Below are 17,180 nucleotides of genomic sequence, written 5' to 3' on the forward strand. Positions count from 1 at the left end.
CTTGGGTCTCTCTACAGCTCCAGACCTCCACTCGATCGTAAAAAAGTGGCAATAAAACTTAAACCATCTGCCGACCAACGCAATGAGCAATCCTGTGAAGCGTACAAAAATGCGCTTCGTTGGTTTTTTTTTTTAATTTATTTTAACTTTATTTTATTTGCCTGCCTCAACCGCGCCTGGTCGATTGGAGCGATATTGCCTAGGCTGCCTGCACACCAAGCACGAAGATATTTATTGGTTCGCGCTATGAGAATGATGAAAGTCGTTGGTGTCGTCAATTTGTAGTCTTTTTTTGGTTTCTTAAGTGTATTCTTAACGCATCGATGCATCGACAAACCATTAAAGATTGCATTTCCGTACGTACGGGCTTCCTTTTACCGATTTCCTTTTTTTTGTGCCTCTCTATCTCTCTATTCCTCTCTCTTTCTCTCTCTCTCGCTATCGAAACGCAGTGATTTGATTGCACAGTGTACCCCCGTGTCACGTCCGTTGCACACAGTTGCACAGTCTCTTGCACAGTTTGATGCGTTGTACATTTTTCTGATTTCCCTTCTGCTTCTTCTTCTTCTTCTTTGACTTCACCCAAAACCCCACAGCCCACTTTCCGTCCCTCGCGATCTGAAGGCGGATGGAAGGCGATTTGTAATGCAGCCAGAACATCGTGAGGTCATGCGTTTCGTTCTTTCTTCCTGTGGCAAGAATGCGCCCGTTTTATCGGTAACCATTTTACCGAGGCAATTACAAATTGTCGATGACACATTCCCCCCTGCACGGTGTGGGGCGGTTGGGGGTATGGGAAAAACAATAGTTTATTGAGCTCTTAAAGCAATCGCACTTGTGATTAAAGTGTTTCCCCCCCCCCCCCCCCCCCCCCCCCATGGAGCTAGAATGCTACAGAACACTTGATGCAAAACTAATTTCTTTTAGAGCGGTTAACGTTGGACATGTTCGTATTTTTTTTGTTCATGCTGTCGGTTCCTTTTGTGATACAGCTTATCGGGGGAGGGGAAGGGGGCTCCTGTGTGTTTCTAATCCACAGCTACCTGATAATTTGTGAGAGAGTTGTTTCTTCTTGTTCCCTTTTTTTAGAGTTTACTCTCCTTTTCTCACTCTCTCTCTCTCTCTCTCTCTCTCTCTTTCTCTCTCTATATATATATCTCTCTTCCTCTCTTTATTTCTCTCTTTTTCCGCTTTCAATTCCGCGATGAACCGGTGCATTTTTCATCGGTTTTCCGTTTTCCGAGTGTGCATAATCGAAGTGGCGGTGTGTGTGTGTGTATTTGGTTTTGCCTGCTTTTTTTGAATCTTTGCTTTTGACGGTTCTCTCCGGTTCCGGACTAGATACTTACTTTTACCCGGTAAATCAGTGGCGGCCCCATATACACAAACGCTGCCACACAACCATACTGGTACGACCGTATTTTTTTTTTTGACGAAGGTTTCACCGGCATCTTTCTCTCGCACACCGGGTATATGGGTGTTTTTTTGTTGTTGCCTTGTTAGATAGGTTGTGTTTCAAAGATTTATGATACTTGTCGTTGGTTATTAAACAAAAAACAACGAGTAAAAGGAAGATGGCCATAAAAAAGGCGAATAAGACAAAATAAATAAATAATTATAATAAGTTATTCGAAGGTAAATAATGAAATGAAATTTATGAAGAAATGAACACATTAAAAATTATTACAGGGTTGTTGCGAGTCAATTTCCAACGTCTACAACATTTTTCATTGATTGCGTGATTTTTTTCAACAGCTGTCAGATGTTGTATTTACATCACAATAATGTTTCAGTTCTTCCACATGATTTTCAACACGTCTCAAGCTGGACTGTGTTGGACAGTTTTTTGTGGTGTGTTGAAAATCATGTGCAGAAATTGAAATTTTATTTTGATGCAAATACACCATTTGACGGCTGTTGAAAAACATCTTGTAGGTGGTGAATAATTATGTGTAATTTCGAAAGTGACTTAGAATCCTCTGTAAGACATTAGCAATACGGGTTGATCGTTGTAAAGGAAAACAGTATACAGTGTTTTCCAAGTCACTTTCGAATATGCACATAATTATTCACCGCCACCAAGATGTTTCTCAACAGCTGTCAAATGGTATATTTGCTTCATACAGGGGGTTTCAAGTCACTTTGAAAAGTAAACAAAATTTTTCACCGCCATCAAGATGTTTTTCAACAGCTGCCAAATGGTGTATTTGCTTCATAGCGAAATTTCAGTTTTTACACATAATTTTCAACACATCACAAATAACTGTCAAAATTAATCCAGCTATAGAAGTGTTGAAAATCATGATGAAGAAATTAAAAATTATTATGATGGAAATGAAATGTCAAACTGACGTCGAATAACATTTTGCACGCGGTGAATAACAATGCTTACATTCGAAATTGACTTTAAAAATCCTTAATGGAATTTCAGTTTTTACACATAATTTTCAACACATCACAAATAACTGTCAAAATTAATCCAGCTATAGAAGTGTTGAAAATCATGATGAAGAAATTAAAAATTATGATGATGGAAATTAAATATCAGATTGATGAGAATTAACATCTTTCTTGGGGTGAATAAATTTTCAGAATAATTTTGTTGAACCATCATGTACAACAACATAAGGGGGACATATTTACCCCTTGTTCTTACTCCTTGCGTAAAGCGTAAAGCGTAATTGCACTGCAAATACGTTAATCAGTTGATCTGTTAGGTATAATTTGAAGGCTCAATTCCTAATGTACCGGCTGAAACGCTTTGATTATTCTCGTTTTCAACCTATTGATATGACATAAGGTTTATCAGAATTCATCAAAATCATTTAGTTCTCTATAAAAAAAAATAAAAAATAAAGGTACAATATTATAGTCTCGTTGGAAATATTGATGTATCGATGGCATTGAAATCGAATCGAGCTATTCATAATTAATCATAATTGCAATTACATCAATCTTTAGCCATGCCAATATATTTTTGTAGTTTTGGGCCTCAAAATGTATCCGCTACAATGAAAATATGTTTTGATTTCTACTCTCCAAATAACACTGCTGTAGGGAAATTATAAATTAATGCAATTATCTGTTATCGCTATACGTTCGCTTTTATTGCGGTACACGACACTGACCCATGTTCAAGAAATTAACTTAGAAGCTCATTAAAATTTGTTAAATTCATTTGGAAGTATAGATACCACATTGCACATATGTCCGTCATGAGACGAAGATGATTTATATTGCAGCAGGATCAATTTTACAATGCCGGTTGCCAACGGTAAGCATAATTATGCGCTTATGATCGTAAAGAAGTACGAAAAAAGCAATACCAATTGACCGGTCGATCTTAACAGTACCTTCCTTTAATTAACCGTACCATTTTGCGCCCCAGCGAACGATTTATTATGGCACTCGCTTTCACGTCGCTCCTTCCATCGCCGATGACTCACAGTACAGTGGCTCGCAGTTCTTCCCTCCCGTTTGGCGCCGATGGGCTTTCCTGGAGCCACATACGGAGCGAGCAAGAGGTACGGGCCATACAAGATCAGCGATCTTGGACACTCTCCCGCTTGAACTGAGATCGTTTTGAAGCCGCTTGTACGGCGAGCTTGCCGCAGGGGGTCCCCATGCATGCAGCGAGGATGCAGCGTAGGCAGCAGCGTCGTTGCACCGACGCGAAGGGGAAATGTTATTTTTGCCACACTTTTACTGCACCAATTATGCACACCGGCACAGCAAACAGCCAGCGCGGGACAGAACCGAATGTCTGCGCGACCGGCGATGACTCACGACGACCGCCGGCCCCCTTTGGTAAACCTTCCTGTTGGTCGTAGTTTGACCTCGTCTTCTCGCGAGGCCTTCGCTCTTACCCGACAAGACGAGAGACGGGCGGCACGCGCGTATTCCTTGGGCGGGCTGTGGGCGAAAGCAAACCCGAACCGAACCGAAAGCAAGGGATATGCCGTTTTATTGGTGTTATTTAGCTACACTTCGACTCGGTTCTAGCAGGAACCGAGCCGGCTCGGTCATGCTTCCAATGAAGATCGAAACTCCCCTCCCATTCTGGGAGCGCTTTGATGGAGCGCTGATCGGTCCTCTCCGGTTTGCCGTGTGTTTCCTTTGCGAGTGCTGGAGTTTTGGCATTCGTGTTTTATTGCAGCCCCGCGTCCGCGGCGAGAGAAGATTCTTCTCGCGCAAGAACGAACCAAAATGAAAAGGATGCGAAGAAACGCTGAACGGACCCGCGCCAACAAAGCGTCGTAAATTTTGTGCAGCCCGTGTGTTGTCCGTTTGCTGGCGATGGCTTAAGTTTCCATTGCTTGCCGTTTTGCGAAGAGCTGCCAGGGCTTACACCAGGGCTTGGAGCGGTGGCGGTACGTGAAGCTGCCCGGCGAGGGAGGTAGCTCATTTCCTGAAGTGTAGCTCCAGACGGGCATAAAATTAGTTTTTAATGCTCGCCTTTTCGAACACAAATAAACATCACCCCTTCGAAGGCGTTCGTCACTCGCTCGCCGAAAGGAGCATGCTTACGCTGGTATTGTGCAGCCATTCCTCAGAAGTCGTAACACATAAACATAGCAAAACCGATTATTTATTTGTGAAATAAGTCAGCAAAAAAAACAACTATGGTACATACAAAAATAAATTATGCCCACCGACTGCCTTGATTGGCATAGTCACGTCCAGACCAGGCTTTATCGAGGGAGCGACAAAGTGACACAAACGTGCAAATACCGCACAAGTTTACTAATAACGCTGAGCCAGCTTTGCCACTTTGGTGGCATTATCAGAAGCATACACACTTCTAGCAATAGTTTACCGGTGGGACGCGTTAGTGAGCAGCTACCTCCCCGGGCATGAATCACTTGGTTCACTGCATTGTTCGCGCAAGATATGCAAACATCGCATCTGTGTTTTTATGTGTTCCCAACGATGCATCATGGTAGTCATCAGAGCTCGCGCTGCTAGCGATATCAACCGACGAAGGGCATATCTCCTCGATAGAGTTGGGAGAGTGTGTGGAATCTGATTTCAACTTTGTTTTGACGGAAGCTGTCACAGTTGGCACCGTCCTTTGTTTTGCTGAGCAAATCAGTGTCAGCTCAGATGATCCTGCTAGACTCTGCGATTGTGTGATGTCATCAAGACATTCCGTAGCGTCACGTTCATTCCCGTTTGAGGATGGAATAATTATTGTAGCTAAAATCTGTTACTCGTTTGCACAGATGGCATGTAGTAATAACCTTATGAAAATAATATATGATGAAGAAATGCTCATTAGCCTTTTTACCTCAGATATTTGAGAACGTAAACTTTAGCCTAATCGAATGTTCTCTAGACATCCTATGCAATATGATCCTGTAGTCTTTAAAACCTGGAATTAAGAGATCCTTCATGATTAAGATTCTTCGCTATTACTCATGATTCTTCAAGAATATTAGAAATATGGTCGTAGTGAACCGTCCTTAAATAAAGGACGTAAATAAATGAATAAAAAATCTTCAAGAATCTGAGTTGTTACTTTCTTAACAATGGACCACAACTAACCTCAGATATAGAGCATCTCTCATATTTACGTCCAGGTTATGTTGCAATGTATGGGTTTGAAGCATGCATGGTCAAAGTAACACAAGTGTGCAAACACCGCACAAGTGTACTATTAATGCTAAGTTAGCTTTTCCACCTACATCATACTTGTAGCATCACCCCAAGCACATATAGTTGTGGACATAGTTTATAGGTGAGAAAACAGCACCTTGTCCGGGGCATGAATCATGCCCAACGGTATTGTGCGCGCAAGATTGTGCATACATCGCATCTGTGCAGAGTTTTTTTTATTTTATTTTGCAAACGATGCATCATGGTAGTCATCAGAACTCGTGCGCTAGCGATATCAATCCAACTAAGGCAGAGCCCCTGGTTAGGAGAGGATAGGAGAGTGTGTGGAATCTGATTTCAACTTTGTTTAGACGGAGGCTGACATAGTTGGCACAGTTTTCTTTTTTTTTTTTGCTGACCAAATCAGTGTCAGCTCAGATGATCCTGCTAGACTCTGCAATGTCGTGATGTCACCAAGACATTCCATAGCGTCCGGTTCATGATTTCATGTTCTAAGAACTAATGGTCAGAGTGAAATATCATTTTAGTTGAAATTATTTCCATAAAGATGCATCGTTGGCATGTAGCAATAGCCTTATGAAAACAATAGAATAGGATGAAGTGTAATTCCAACTAATTCCAATATCAACATACTCAGATTTTGCCGCAAGCTGATGTCCATCAGATGATAGCAATAGCAGCTAATGGACGTCTAACAACTCCAAATACCAAAAATCACACAATGTCTGTCCTCGATGTCGTCCTTCTGCAATTCAATATAACCAGGAACCGTAACGATCTTTTAGCTAGTATAACGTATAAGTTACTTTTAGCTGGAATGCAGTTCCGACTGAGTTCTTGAAGGTTCAACAAATTTCAAAACCGATCAAGGTAGCGAAACCGATCCTAAGGTCCTCCGGACATACCGTAGGCACAAGATCGTGAAGATTTTTGCCACACTTACGGAAATGCACATTCTTTCTCGTAAGATCCGTCCATCTTGAGTAGACATTAAAGTGCACTTGTAAACAAATACCAACGCTGCCCAGAAGTTTACGATCATACGGGGCCCTCTTCCGGTGCCGCATTGATCCGTGTAAACAGTGCGATTGATGTGGATATCATGACGGAATCATCAGACGCGTCTTATTTTCCTTCACTGCACTGCTAAATATACGTGATCAGTCTAGGGCTGGACGTTGCGGTATTTTTCTTCACATAAATTTATTTTAACGACTAACTTAAACCTAGGCGGATTGCGCGCGTCCGATCGCTGCCGTTGCCGTTCGTGGAAGAAGGTTCCCGCTGTTCGGGCGATCACCTTTCATCCGTTGCCCTCTCACGCACACCAACCAACGCGTTGATGGCCGCCAAATTATGGCACTCTAATTATGGCATTGCTTGTATTATTGCTGAACTCTCTTTCGTGCAATCTCCTCCGCCGATCCTAACTCTTATGTATAAACATCCTCCCCCCCTTGATATGGCATATCAACAAATCGATTGCTACCGGAACAAGCACAACACAACAAACTCCCGTCAGAACGGTGCAACCAAAAATACAGACTGCTGCACGTGCATTCAGCGCTATCAAACTATTCTCCTATCAATTTCTCTTTGCTCAAATCAACCTCCTCTGAAGCTGCGTTGTCTATTGACGATGGTATCGGTAACAGGCATATTTTTGTTATGGGACGTTTGTATATACCCTTACTGGTGCGCACAGATACTACTCTCGTTATTCCGTCCCTTCCAGCATGCGTCTCAACAATACGTGCCAAAGGCCATCGGGTTGCGGGTAACAGCTCATCGATGAGAATGACCATCCTGCCTATCGTGAACTGAGGATTCTGTTCATGTCCCACCGTGTCCTTTTGCAGCTCCTGCAAATATTCGCCTTTCCAGTGGACCCAGAAACGCTGCACGTAGGCTTGTAGCTTCCAATAGTGCTCCAACCGGTTTAAGGGAACGTCACACAAGTTGGGTTCGGGAAGTGCTTGCATGGAGGTGCCGATCAGAAAGTGGCCCGGAGTTAGCGCCGCCAGTTCATCAGGATTTTCTGAAAGAGGAAGCAACGGTCGCGAATTCATGACCGCTTCGATTTGTGTTAGTATCGTATAAAGATCTTCAAATGACAAACGAGATGCACCGAGGATACGATACAGATGTCTTTTTGCTACCTTCACCGCAGATTCCCACAGTCCGCCGAAATGAGGAGCCCTTGGGGGATTAAAGTGCCATGATATGCCTTGGGACGTGCAGAACTCATTTACTTGCTGTTCTTCTTCCTTTCTAGCGATGAGCGATGCCAATTCTGTTATTTCGTTACTAGCTCCTTCGAAGTTTTTTCCGTTATCCGAGTGAATGTGACACGGCTTACCACGGCGAGCAATGAATCTTCGTAGCGCTGCTAAAAAGGCTGATGTAGACAAGTCACATACCAGCTCGAGATGTACCGCCTTTGTAGCGAAACACACAAAAAGGCAGAGATAAGCCTTGCAGGCGGCTGCCCTTCTGTGTACCGGTTTTAAATAAAATGGGCCGGCGTAGTCGATTCCTACGTTGCTGAAAGGTCGGCTAGGTGTCACTCTGGATGCGGGTAGTTGTCCAATTCGCTGGCATGCGATAAAGGGATCCGACCGAAAACACCGGAAACATTCCCGCGTTATGCTTCTAACTAATCGTCGAGCATCCAAAGGCCAAAACTCCTCTCTTATGTTGCTGATGAGATTTCGCCCTCCAGCATGAAGTAGTTTCCAGTGATAGTGAACCACTATGTTGCGTGTAAACGGATGCCCCTTTGGAAGGAGAGCAGGATGCTTTGACTGGAACGGCAAATCAGCTAAGTTTAACCTTCCTCCGACTCTAAGCACACCTTGGTTGTCCAAAAACGGGTTGAGATTCCTAATCGACGAGTTTTTCTTTATAGGTTGGCCGTTCCGAAGGGCTGAAATTTCGTTTCGGAAGGCATCGTCTTGAGCAGTCTTGACCAGAAATGCCTTTGCCTCCTCATTCTGCTCTGGTGTCAATACGATGGATACCGGGTCACCAGCAGGCTTCGTTCTCGCCTTAAGCCTTAGATTCTTTATAAATCGCTTGCAGTATGCAATAATGTGCAGTAATTGGGAGTATGATGACCACCTTTTGAACCAAGGGTTAACTGCAGGCGATGCGCTGGCAACAGCAACTAGCAAACGCGTTTCCTTTTCGATACCGGTCGGTAGTAGAGGTTCAGATGTAGGCCATTCATTAGAAGGTAGCGCCAGCCAAGCTGGCCCAGAGATCCAAATGCTGCTTTTTATAAAATCGGGTGCCGTCATGCCCCGCGAAACGAGATCAGCCGGGTTCTGCTGTCCAGGTACATGCCTCCATGTGTGGCCCTTCGTACATTGTTGAATGTCTGCTACTCTATTTGCCACATATGTTTTCCAGGTATTTGGAGCTGCTTTGATCCAATGTAGTGTAATACTGGAATCGGACCAGAAATGTACCGACTGCACAGGAAGCTGAATGGCTTTGGCAATGTGCTCGTACAGATGAGCCCCTAATACGGCACCGCAGAGTTCTAAACGAGGCAGGCTTATACGCTTCAATGGAGCTACTCTAGATTTCGATGCAAGCAAAGATATTTTAATATTCCCCTCGGCATCCTCGCACCTTGCATAAACGCATGAGCCATATGCCGACTCTGAAGCATCAGTAAATATGTGCAGTTGCACATTCGATCGTAAGGCGAAACAGTATCGTTCGATTCTATAGCAAGTCAGAATCTCCAACTTCTCATAAAAATCTTTCCATTTCAGCCCAAATGACTCTGGTACAGTCTCATCCCAGCCAATCGATAGCGCCCAAAGCTGCTGCATCATTATTTTTGCTCGCACTACGACAGGAGCGATAAGACCCAACGGGTCAAATAATCGAGCTATCTCCGAACAAATGCTCCGTTTAGTAGAGGGTAACTGCAGTGGCTTGATGCTTGATGCAAAGCATAAATTATCGCGCTCAGGTTCCCAGCAGACACCTAGGGCTTTTATAGTTTCGTCGGTATCAAACTGCAGTGATGATTTGGTTCCGATTTGAGAAGCATCGAGCTCTTGCAAAACCTCCAAACGATTTGAGGTCCACTTTCGTAATGGAAAGCCGCCCTTTAGCATCATTCCAGTTAGCTCCGATCGGAGCTGTATAGCTTCCTCAACAGATGATGCCCCGCCAATGAAGTCATCTACGTAGAAATTGCGAATCGCACGACTAGCAAGAGGGTAATTGCTTCCTTCGTCCTGCACTAATTGAAGCAATGTGCGCGTAGCTAGGAAAGAGGAAGGAGCCAAACCGTATGTGACAGTATTCAGTTCATACTCTTTTACTGGTGATGTTGATGAGAATCGAAACAATATTCTCACTAATGCGCGGTCATCTTCATGCAAGAGGATTTGACGGTACATTTTTTCGATATCTCCGACTAAGGCCACAAAATAGGTGCGAAAACGCAAAATAATGTCCAACAGCTCATCTTGCACTATAGGTCCCACACATAGTGCTTCGTTGAGGGAGTAGCCTGTAGATGTTTTCGCGGAGCCGTCAAAGACTACTCTCACCTTAGTAGTGGAACTGCTCTCCTTTATGACTGGGTGATGAGGCAGATAAAAGGTTTTCGTTGCGCTTGAAGCATTTTCATTAACAGGCTGCATGTGTCCGAGATCTATATATTCTTGCATGAAGGCATGATACTCCTTCTTCAATTGCGAATTTCGGGATAGGCGCTTTTCTAATGAGTAGAATCGGCGCAACGCCTGGCCTTTTGACTCGCCCAAGCGTATCGAGAACTCTGGATGTTTAGGCATCTGCACCACGTATCGTCCGTCACTATTTCTTCCAGTCTTCGATCTATACAGCTCTTCGCAATGCTTTTCTTCTACTGAATATGGTTCACATGCATGTAGCTCCTCTGCCTTCCAAAACTGCTCTATTTTTTCTTCTAAAGAAACCATTGATACTCGTGTTGGGTTTGAGTGAGGATTAACGACCTCCTCGCTGGCTGGACCGACTACAAGCCACCCAAACACGCTGTTGATCAGTATTGGTAATTTATCTGCCAGATAAATACGCTCTGCAGTTGGAAAAAAGGTGTAAAAATGCTCTGCTCCGATTATCATATCTATTGATTCGGCCTGATTAAAATGAGGGTCCGCCAGGGATAGTCCAGGCGGAATGTTCCAGCGGCTTATATTAATGTGGTGGGAAGGAAGTTTTGCAGCTACTTCATCCATTAGCAGGAAATTACTCCACAAGAAAATTGGCTGGTGCGAGATCGAATTTCAGCATACACGGACTCCCGCACCCTCGTCGTAGCACAACCAGCACCTTTAACGTCAATGTCCAATCTGGAAGTAGGTAGACCTATTAATTTTGCCAATCTTTTGCTTATTAGGTTAGGTTGTGATGCACTATCTAATAATGCTCTTGCTGGATGGTGATTGCCAAACGCATCCACAACAATGACAATAGTAGTGAGTAAGAATACCTCTCGTTGGTCCGCTGCTCGGTTTTCGTTTTCCAATGCTGCTGTGCTGTTAAATGAAGCGCTAGGAGCTACCTGAGGGCTAGTATGTAGTGTTCGGTCGTGGGTGTGCTGCCGGCGTACAAAATCAAAGGAGTGCAATAAAGAATGATGTTGCTGGTTGCAATGTTTGCACCGATTGGTCGAAGGACAATCTTTCATGCTGTGGTCGACTCTTAAACAATTAATGCAGAGACTCTTCGCTCGCACTATCTGAAGGCGCTCAGATTGCGGAAGTCGCATAAATTGGTTACAGTACCATAATAAGTGATCTAGTCGACAGCAAGGACATCGTTTGGTATTATTTGCGGTGTACGAATAGTACGAAAGATGCGAAGAAGGCCTTACGGCAGGCACCGATGTAGAGCTTACATCCGCAGATTTACTCATATAAACAGAGTCTAATGTTTTCATTCTTCTCTGCAGAAATTCTATTAACGCCTCATATGTTGGCTTTTTCATGCTAGCTGCCTTGTCTTCCCAATGTGTAAGAGTTTCCGCTGGTAGTTTGGAGCACAAAACATATTCTAACATTGAGCTCCATTGGTCGGTTGGCTCTCCTAGCTTTTGAATCATTTTTACATGCCGATTAAATTCATCTACCAATCTATGCAAGTCAGCTGACGATTCTTTTCGTAATTGTGGGATGCCGAACATTTGCTTAAAGTGCATCTTTTGCAGAAGGTATTCATTTGAGAATCGCTCCTTGAGCTCCTGCCATGCGATGGAGTAATTCGATGCGCACAATGGGATCGACTCTATCAATCTAGCGGCCTCACCAGTTAATGAAGCTCTCAAATAATGGAATTTTTGAATATCCAAAACGCTTGCATTGTTATGAACTAATGCTTCAAAGGTATCATGAAATGCCATCCAGTGCATTATATCACCGTTAAATTCGGGCAAAGAGATGGCTGGTAATTTAACGTGGTTTTGAATGGGAGAGTGGCTTGGGTTTTGAGCGTGGCTTGAGCCAAGCTCAGAGCTAACGGCTTGAGCTGTTTGAGTAGGCATGTGCGATAGCATGGCGCTTTTCATAGCTATGAACCTTTCCTCAAAATTATCCATCAACTCCTCTTCTTCTAGCTTCTCAGCTTCACTGGGCGCTAACAAACACAATTGCGTATGAGCCGTTTCAAACTCCTTTTCCATACCTTCAATCGTTTGGAGCCTGACAGGCACGAGATGCTTGTGTTGTTCAGGCTGGAAGTTCGCTATGAAAACCTCATTTCGTTTCAGCTTCGTGAATAAAGAATTCAACCGTTGTCTTAGGCTCGCAATTTCGGTCATCTTTATACTTGACCTGTTGAGATGGCAGGATTCGGGAAAACAGTTGCAATGACGATGGCAGGGAAACACACACAGATGATGACGGATGGCTGTTCCAAACTGCGACTGGCGGGAAACACACGATTACGAAGACGGATATCACACGCGCGAAAACAACCGGTTGCGACACGGAAGATAAGCTGACGTTTTCTCACACTAATGTTCAACGGATTGGACAGTAACTTAACTTTAGTGTTCTTTGTAACAAGACGTTACACGATTCAAAGACGAACGAAATCTTATATTATAATAAAGGCAAGACGCCTCACAGCTTTTTTTTTTACGCGACTGCGGTGAATCGCTGAATTGTATCCAAAAACGCGATGGCTGCGGTAGAACGCTTCTTATAGCTTTTACGATGGCCGTGGCAAGACGCCGAAGAAGGCGGTAGTTAGTCTGTCTTGTTGGCAACGGACTGAATACGACGGAGACGCGGACACGCAATCAATGACGAGTAATAAACGGCACGATTGTCCCTTTGCAGGTTGAAATTTCACATTTACTGGCCGCCAAAGTTCGTACACTCAAACACGTATTAACGATAGTTCCTTTGCACGGTACGCACTAAATCACAAAACGAAACAAAAAAATGCTCAACGAATAAATCTTTCACTTAGCGCTTTTCGAAAAAGGTTTTCAATCCTGGTCACGGCACCATATGATCAGTCTAGGGCTGGACGTTGCGGTATTTTTCTTCACATAAATTTATTTTAACGACTAACTTAAACCTAGGCGGATTGCGCGCGTCCGATCGCTGCCGTTGCCGTTCGTGGAAGAAGGTTCCCGCTGTTCGGGCGATCACCTTTCATCCGTTGCCCTCTCACGCACACCAACCAACGCGTTGATGGCCGCCAAATTATGGCACTCTAATTATGGCATTGCTTGTATTATTGCTGAACTCTCTTTCGTGCAATCTCCTCCGCCGATCCTAACTCTTATGTATAAACAATACGTTCCAGCTCATATGTCCGTACGTACAGAACAAAACCCCATGAATGTTCGCTCCAGAAAAACACAGCTTGTTCGCAGCTGTGCTATGCGGTGAATCATTTCAGCGAGCGTTTGAACATGAAATAGACACGGAATTTTCGCTATGAGTATTGCAAGGAGCTTCTATTTCCGTGCTGCGGTAGCCTCACTTGACCTTAACTGCAGCTATTCATTCATCAAACTTATCCAAACCGATACGCGGAACGCTGCGTTCTGTGGAATGTTGGAGCGCGCTGCACTTTTGTTTGCTGCTGCACCTACTAATGCCTAGTATCTTTTGTTTGTTTTACCCAGGTGTTGATCAAAAACATGCTCTACGGTACGTCCGATGCCGAACCGCAAACCGAAATCGTCGTATCCCAGCTGGCCCACGAACTGTACAGCACCAACCTGCTGCTGCTTCTGATACAGGTACGCACGAGCAAACATCACGCGTAAAATTAGTAAACTAATGCAACCTTTTGGGTTTACATCCGCTCAGAACCTGAACCGCATCGACTTCGAGGGCAAGAAGGACGTGGCACAGATCTTCAACAATGTGCTCAGACGACAGATCGGCACCCGCTCGCCGACGGTGGAATACATCTGCACAAAGCCCGAAATTCTGTTCACGCTGATGGCCGGGTAGGTTGAATTTCTTTTCTTCCTTGTTTCAATTTAAAACGTCTACTTCTGTAACATCTGCGACCATTCGTTGCAGGTACGAGCATCAGGAGATCGCGCTGAACTGCGGTACCATGCTGCGCGAGTGCGCCCGTTACGAGGCGCTCGCCAAGATCATGCTGCACTCGGACGAGTTCTTCAACTTCTTCCGCTACGTCGAGGTGTCCACGTTCGACATTGCGTCCGATGCATTCTCCACCTTCAAGGAGCTGCTCACCCGCCACAAGATCCTGTGCGCGGAGTTCCTCGAGCAGAACTACGACAAGGTGTTCAACCACTACGAGCATCTGCTCAACTCGGAAAACTACGTGACGCGGCGGCAAAGCCTTAAGCTGCTCGGCGAGCTGCTGCTCGATCGGCACAACTTCACGGTAAGGTTCGGGCTGCTTCGGCCGTTGCCCTCGTCTTCCCGCCTATACTCCGGGGCCGGATTTACAGCTTTTCCCCTATTTGGCAGGTCATGACGAAGTACATCTCCAACCCGGACAACCTGAAGCTGATGATGAACATGCTCAAGGAGAAGTCGCGCAACATCCAGTTCGAGGCGTTCCACGTGTTCAAGGTGAGTAGAGGGCGAAAGAAAGACAAAAAGGGGGAAGAGACCTCAGTGACGGCTTCCGTGGTCATGGCTTGCGCTTTTTTTTTCATACTCCCCTCTTCTTTCCTTCTAGGTGTTTGTCGCGAACCCGAACAAACCGAAACCGATCTTGGACATACTGCTGCGCAACCAGGAAAAGCTGGTCGACTTTCTGACCCGCTTCCACACCGACCGCTCGGAGGACGAACAGTTCAACGACGAGAAGGCTTACCTGATCAAGCAGATCAAGGAGCTAAAGCCGGCCCCGGATCAATAGTCGTGCCGCGCCGACATTGCCACCCGCTCATCCGCAACCGTTAGCGAAACCGTCGGCAGCGTCGCCGTGGTCGTCGCCGCCGCCCTTTCGGTCGTAGTAGTGTCCAGCGCGTAGTGGCTGGATCCTGTTCTTCGACTGTGCTCTGCAAGGAAAGCAAAAAACAACCCTGCGTCACCTCCCTTTTGCGCCCGCCTCTCTAGTGTCGAACACGCGCGCTTGACTCGGACTGAACGTTTGGTGCTCAGACGAAAGAACAGCCAAACCGAGCGGTACTAGCACACACATACATATTCCTCATAAACAAACACACAAGTAGAAACACACGAAACTAGACTAAATAGTCATAGCGAAGCGCAAACGAACGAATAGCGAAAAACGATAATAGAGGTCGATACCGAGAAAGAGAGAGAACGAGAAGAACGTTGCGAATGGGGTCACCATCTTTAGCGAGGGCATACGAAATCAATCGAAAGAGGAAGGTAGATTATCATATGAGGCAGGGGACGCACGCACGCACCCACGGTTTTTAGCGGTTTATATTTTCCTGATTGGGGTTTTTTTTTCTCAGAGCGACGCATATTTTGGTCACGTGTTTCCAGCTTGAAATTGGCAATTAGAATTAGGTCTAACAGTACGACTTATGTTTTTTTCCCATGTGCACCCGTAGCTCAATGCAATTATTCCACGCACTTTCCCACTACCCACTCTCAATTGAACATTTACTTGTGGTTTCTATTGTGTGTTTAGTTTTTATTTTATGTTTAATTTACTCTCTGTCCCTATCGGTATGCTCCATGTAATGCATACACACATGCATATTTGAATGTTTCCGTTTTTTTGTTCTTTTTTGTTCTTTTTCGTTTTTTTTTGTTTTGCTCGTACTAGTACGATAAAGTGTTTGCCGGTTTTTTTTTGTCTACCATGCTGATTGTGGGGCATGTACAGTTTTAGGCATTATTATTGCGCGGAAAGCTTTGAGTGGGAAGGAAGAGAGCGCGAGAGCGACAGAAGAGCGGGATAAAAGTTATCCGATACATAGTGTTAGATAAGGATATATATTGTAAATAATTCTATTCCACTTATATTTTGGCCCACGGTTTGCAGTTTGACGCAATTTGCCAGTAAAGAAAACTCGAGTGCGCAAACAAGGGCCTCGCAATTGCAATCGCATCATAAGCTCTGCCCGCTTTGTGCTCAAATGTGGCGCTCGGTTGAAGGTAATTGGTAGGGTTTTGCAATAAGCGTATTTTTCTTTTACATCCCTCCGCAACAACAGCAGAGCGGTCGACCCCAACCAGAAATGGCAGTGTGATGATGACCAATGTAGTGTTTGCAAAAAGAGCTAGGCTTTGGTTTTCTTTTGCTTGAAACGGGGGGGGGGGGAATCAGCGCACATCCCTGTACGCATCCCTTTGGCTAGTTTAATAGGTTTCCGATTAAGATTCGGTTTCCTTTTCTCAACCCGAAACAAAACGCCAAAACTGTTAATGCGAACGATTTTGCCACTAGCACCAGATCCACAAATAATAAGCAATACGATAGCACTGGATGACAGGAACACTGAGGGACGCCAAAAACCACGAAAATTGTGTATAATGTTTGTTTCTATACGTACAACAACAGTAACAGAAAAAAAAACCATAAACAAATCTACCTGTTGTATGAAAGCGTGTTTAAAAATACGACCAAATCCAACGTCAACGGTCACATCCGGGTTTTGGTTGCAGGAGTTTTGTTTGCTTTTGGTTGGAAAGCTTATTCGCCACTCGCCAAATTCAATGTGAACTGAGAACGAAGACCCGCCCCCCTGCCAACACATCTAATCATTATTACAAAAGAAACAAAATGCGGCATTGCACGTACATACGAAGACGAATGGTAACTGGGGAAAACAAGGCAGAGCGAAGAAAACCAGTAGCATAGTAGCGCGGCATTAAGAAAAGTGGGTATAGTAGAGTCATAGGATTTTAAAAGCAAAGGAAAAAGCATAAATAGACTGTGTCTTATATTAGCGTGAACAAAATTAGACGATAAATCCATACTACCCTCTCAACTCTTACCCCCACTGGTCCCCATCTTCCCGCCCTTCCGGGGGCTGTTATTTTAAGCTGCTTCTCTAATCAAAAAAAGTCCCATCCGCCAATCACATACTTGCTCACGGGTATCGAACGTGTTCCGCACGATTCGGTTAT

At 44.5% G+C, this 17,180-nt stretch overlaps 1 protein-coding gene across 6 annotated transcripts in view; it reads left to right on the top strand.

Annotated features, from left to right (window-relative positions):
* The window catches only part of LOC121587697 (protein Mo25), a 30,438-nt gene extending 13,470 nt beyond the window's left edge, over positions 1 to 16,968 (top strand). For all 6 annotated transcript variants that reach the window (XM_041904752.1, XM_041904743.1, XM_041904733.1 and 3 more), the window contains exons 3-7: positions 13,766 to 13,882; positions 13,953 to 14,095; positions 14,172 to 14,505; positions 14,592 to 14,696; positions 14,806 to 16,968. In XM_041904752.1, the coding sequence (XP_041760686.1) occupies positions 13,766 to 13,882; positions 13,953 to 14,095; positions 14,172 to 14,505; positions 14,592 to 14,696; positions 14,806 to 14,988 (882 nt within the window). In that variant the 3' untranslated portion in view covers positions 14,989 to 16,968. The remainder of the gene's footprint in view (positions 1 to 13,765; positions 13,883 to 13,952; positions 14,096 to 14,171; positions 14,506 to 14,591; positions 14,697 to 14,805) is intronic.
* Positions 16,969 to 17,180: the final 212 nt, after the last annotated feature.

Source organism: Anopheles merus, chromosome X (assembly GCF_017562075.2).
Source record: "Anopheles merus strain MAF chromosome X, AmerM5.1, whole genome shotgun sequence".
NCBI classification, from domain to species: Eukaryota; Metazoa; Arthropoda; class Insecta; order Diptera; family Culicidae; genus Anopheles; species Anopheles merus.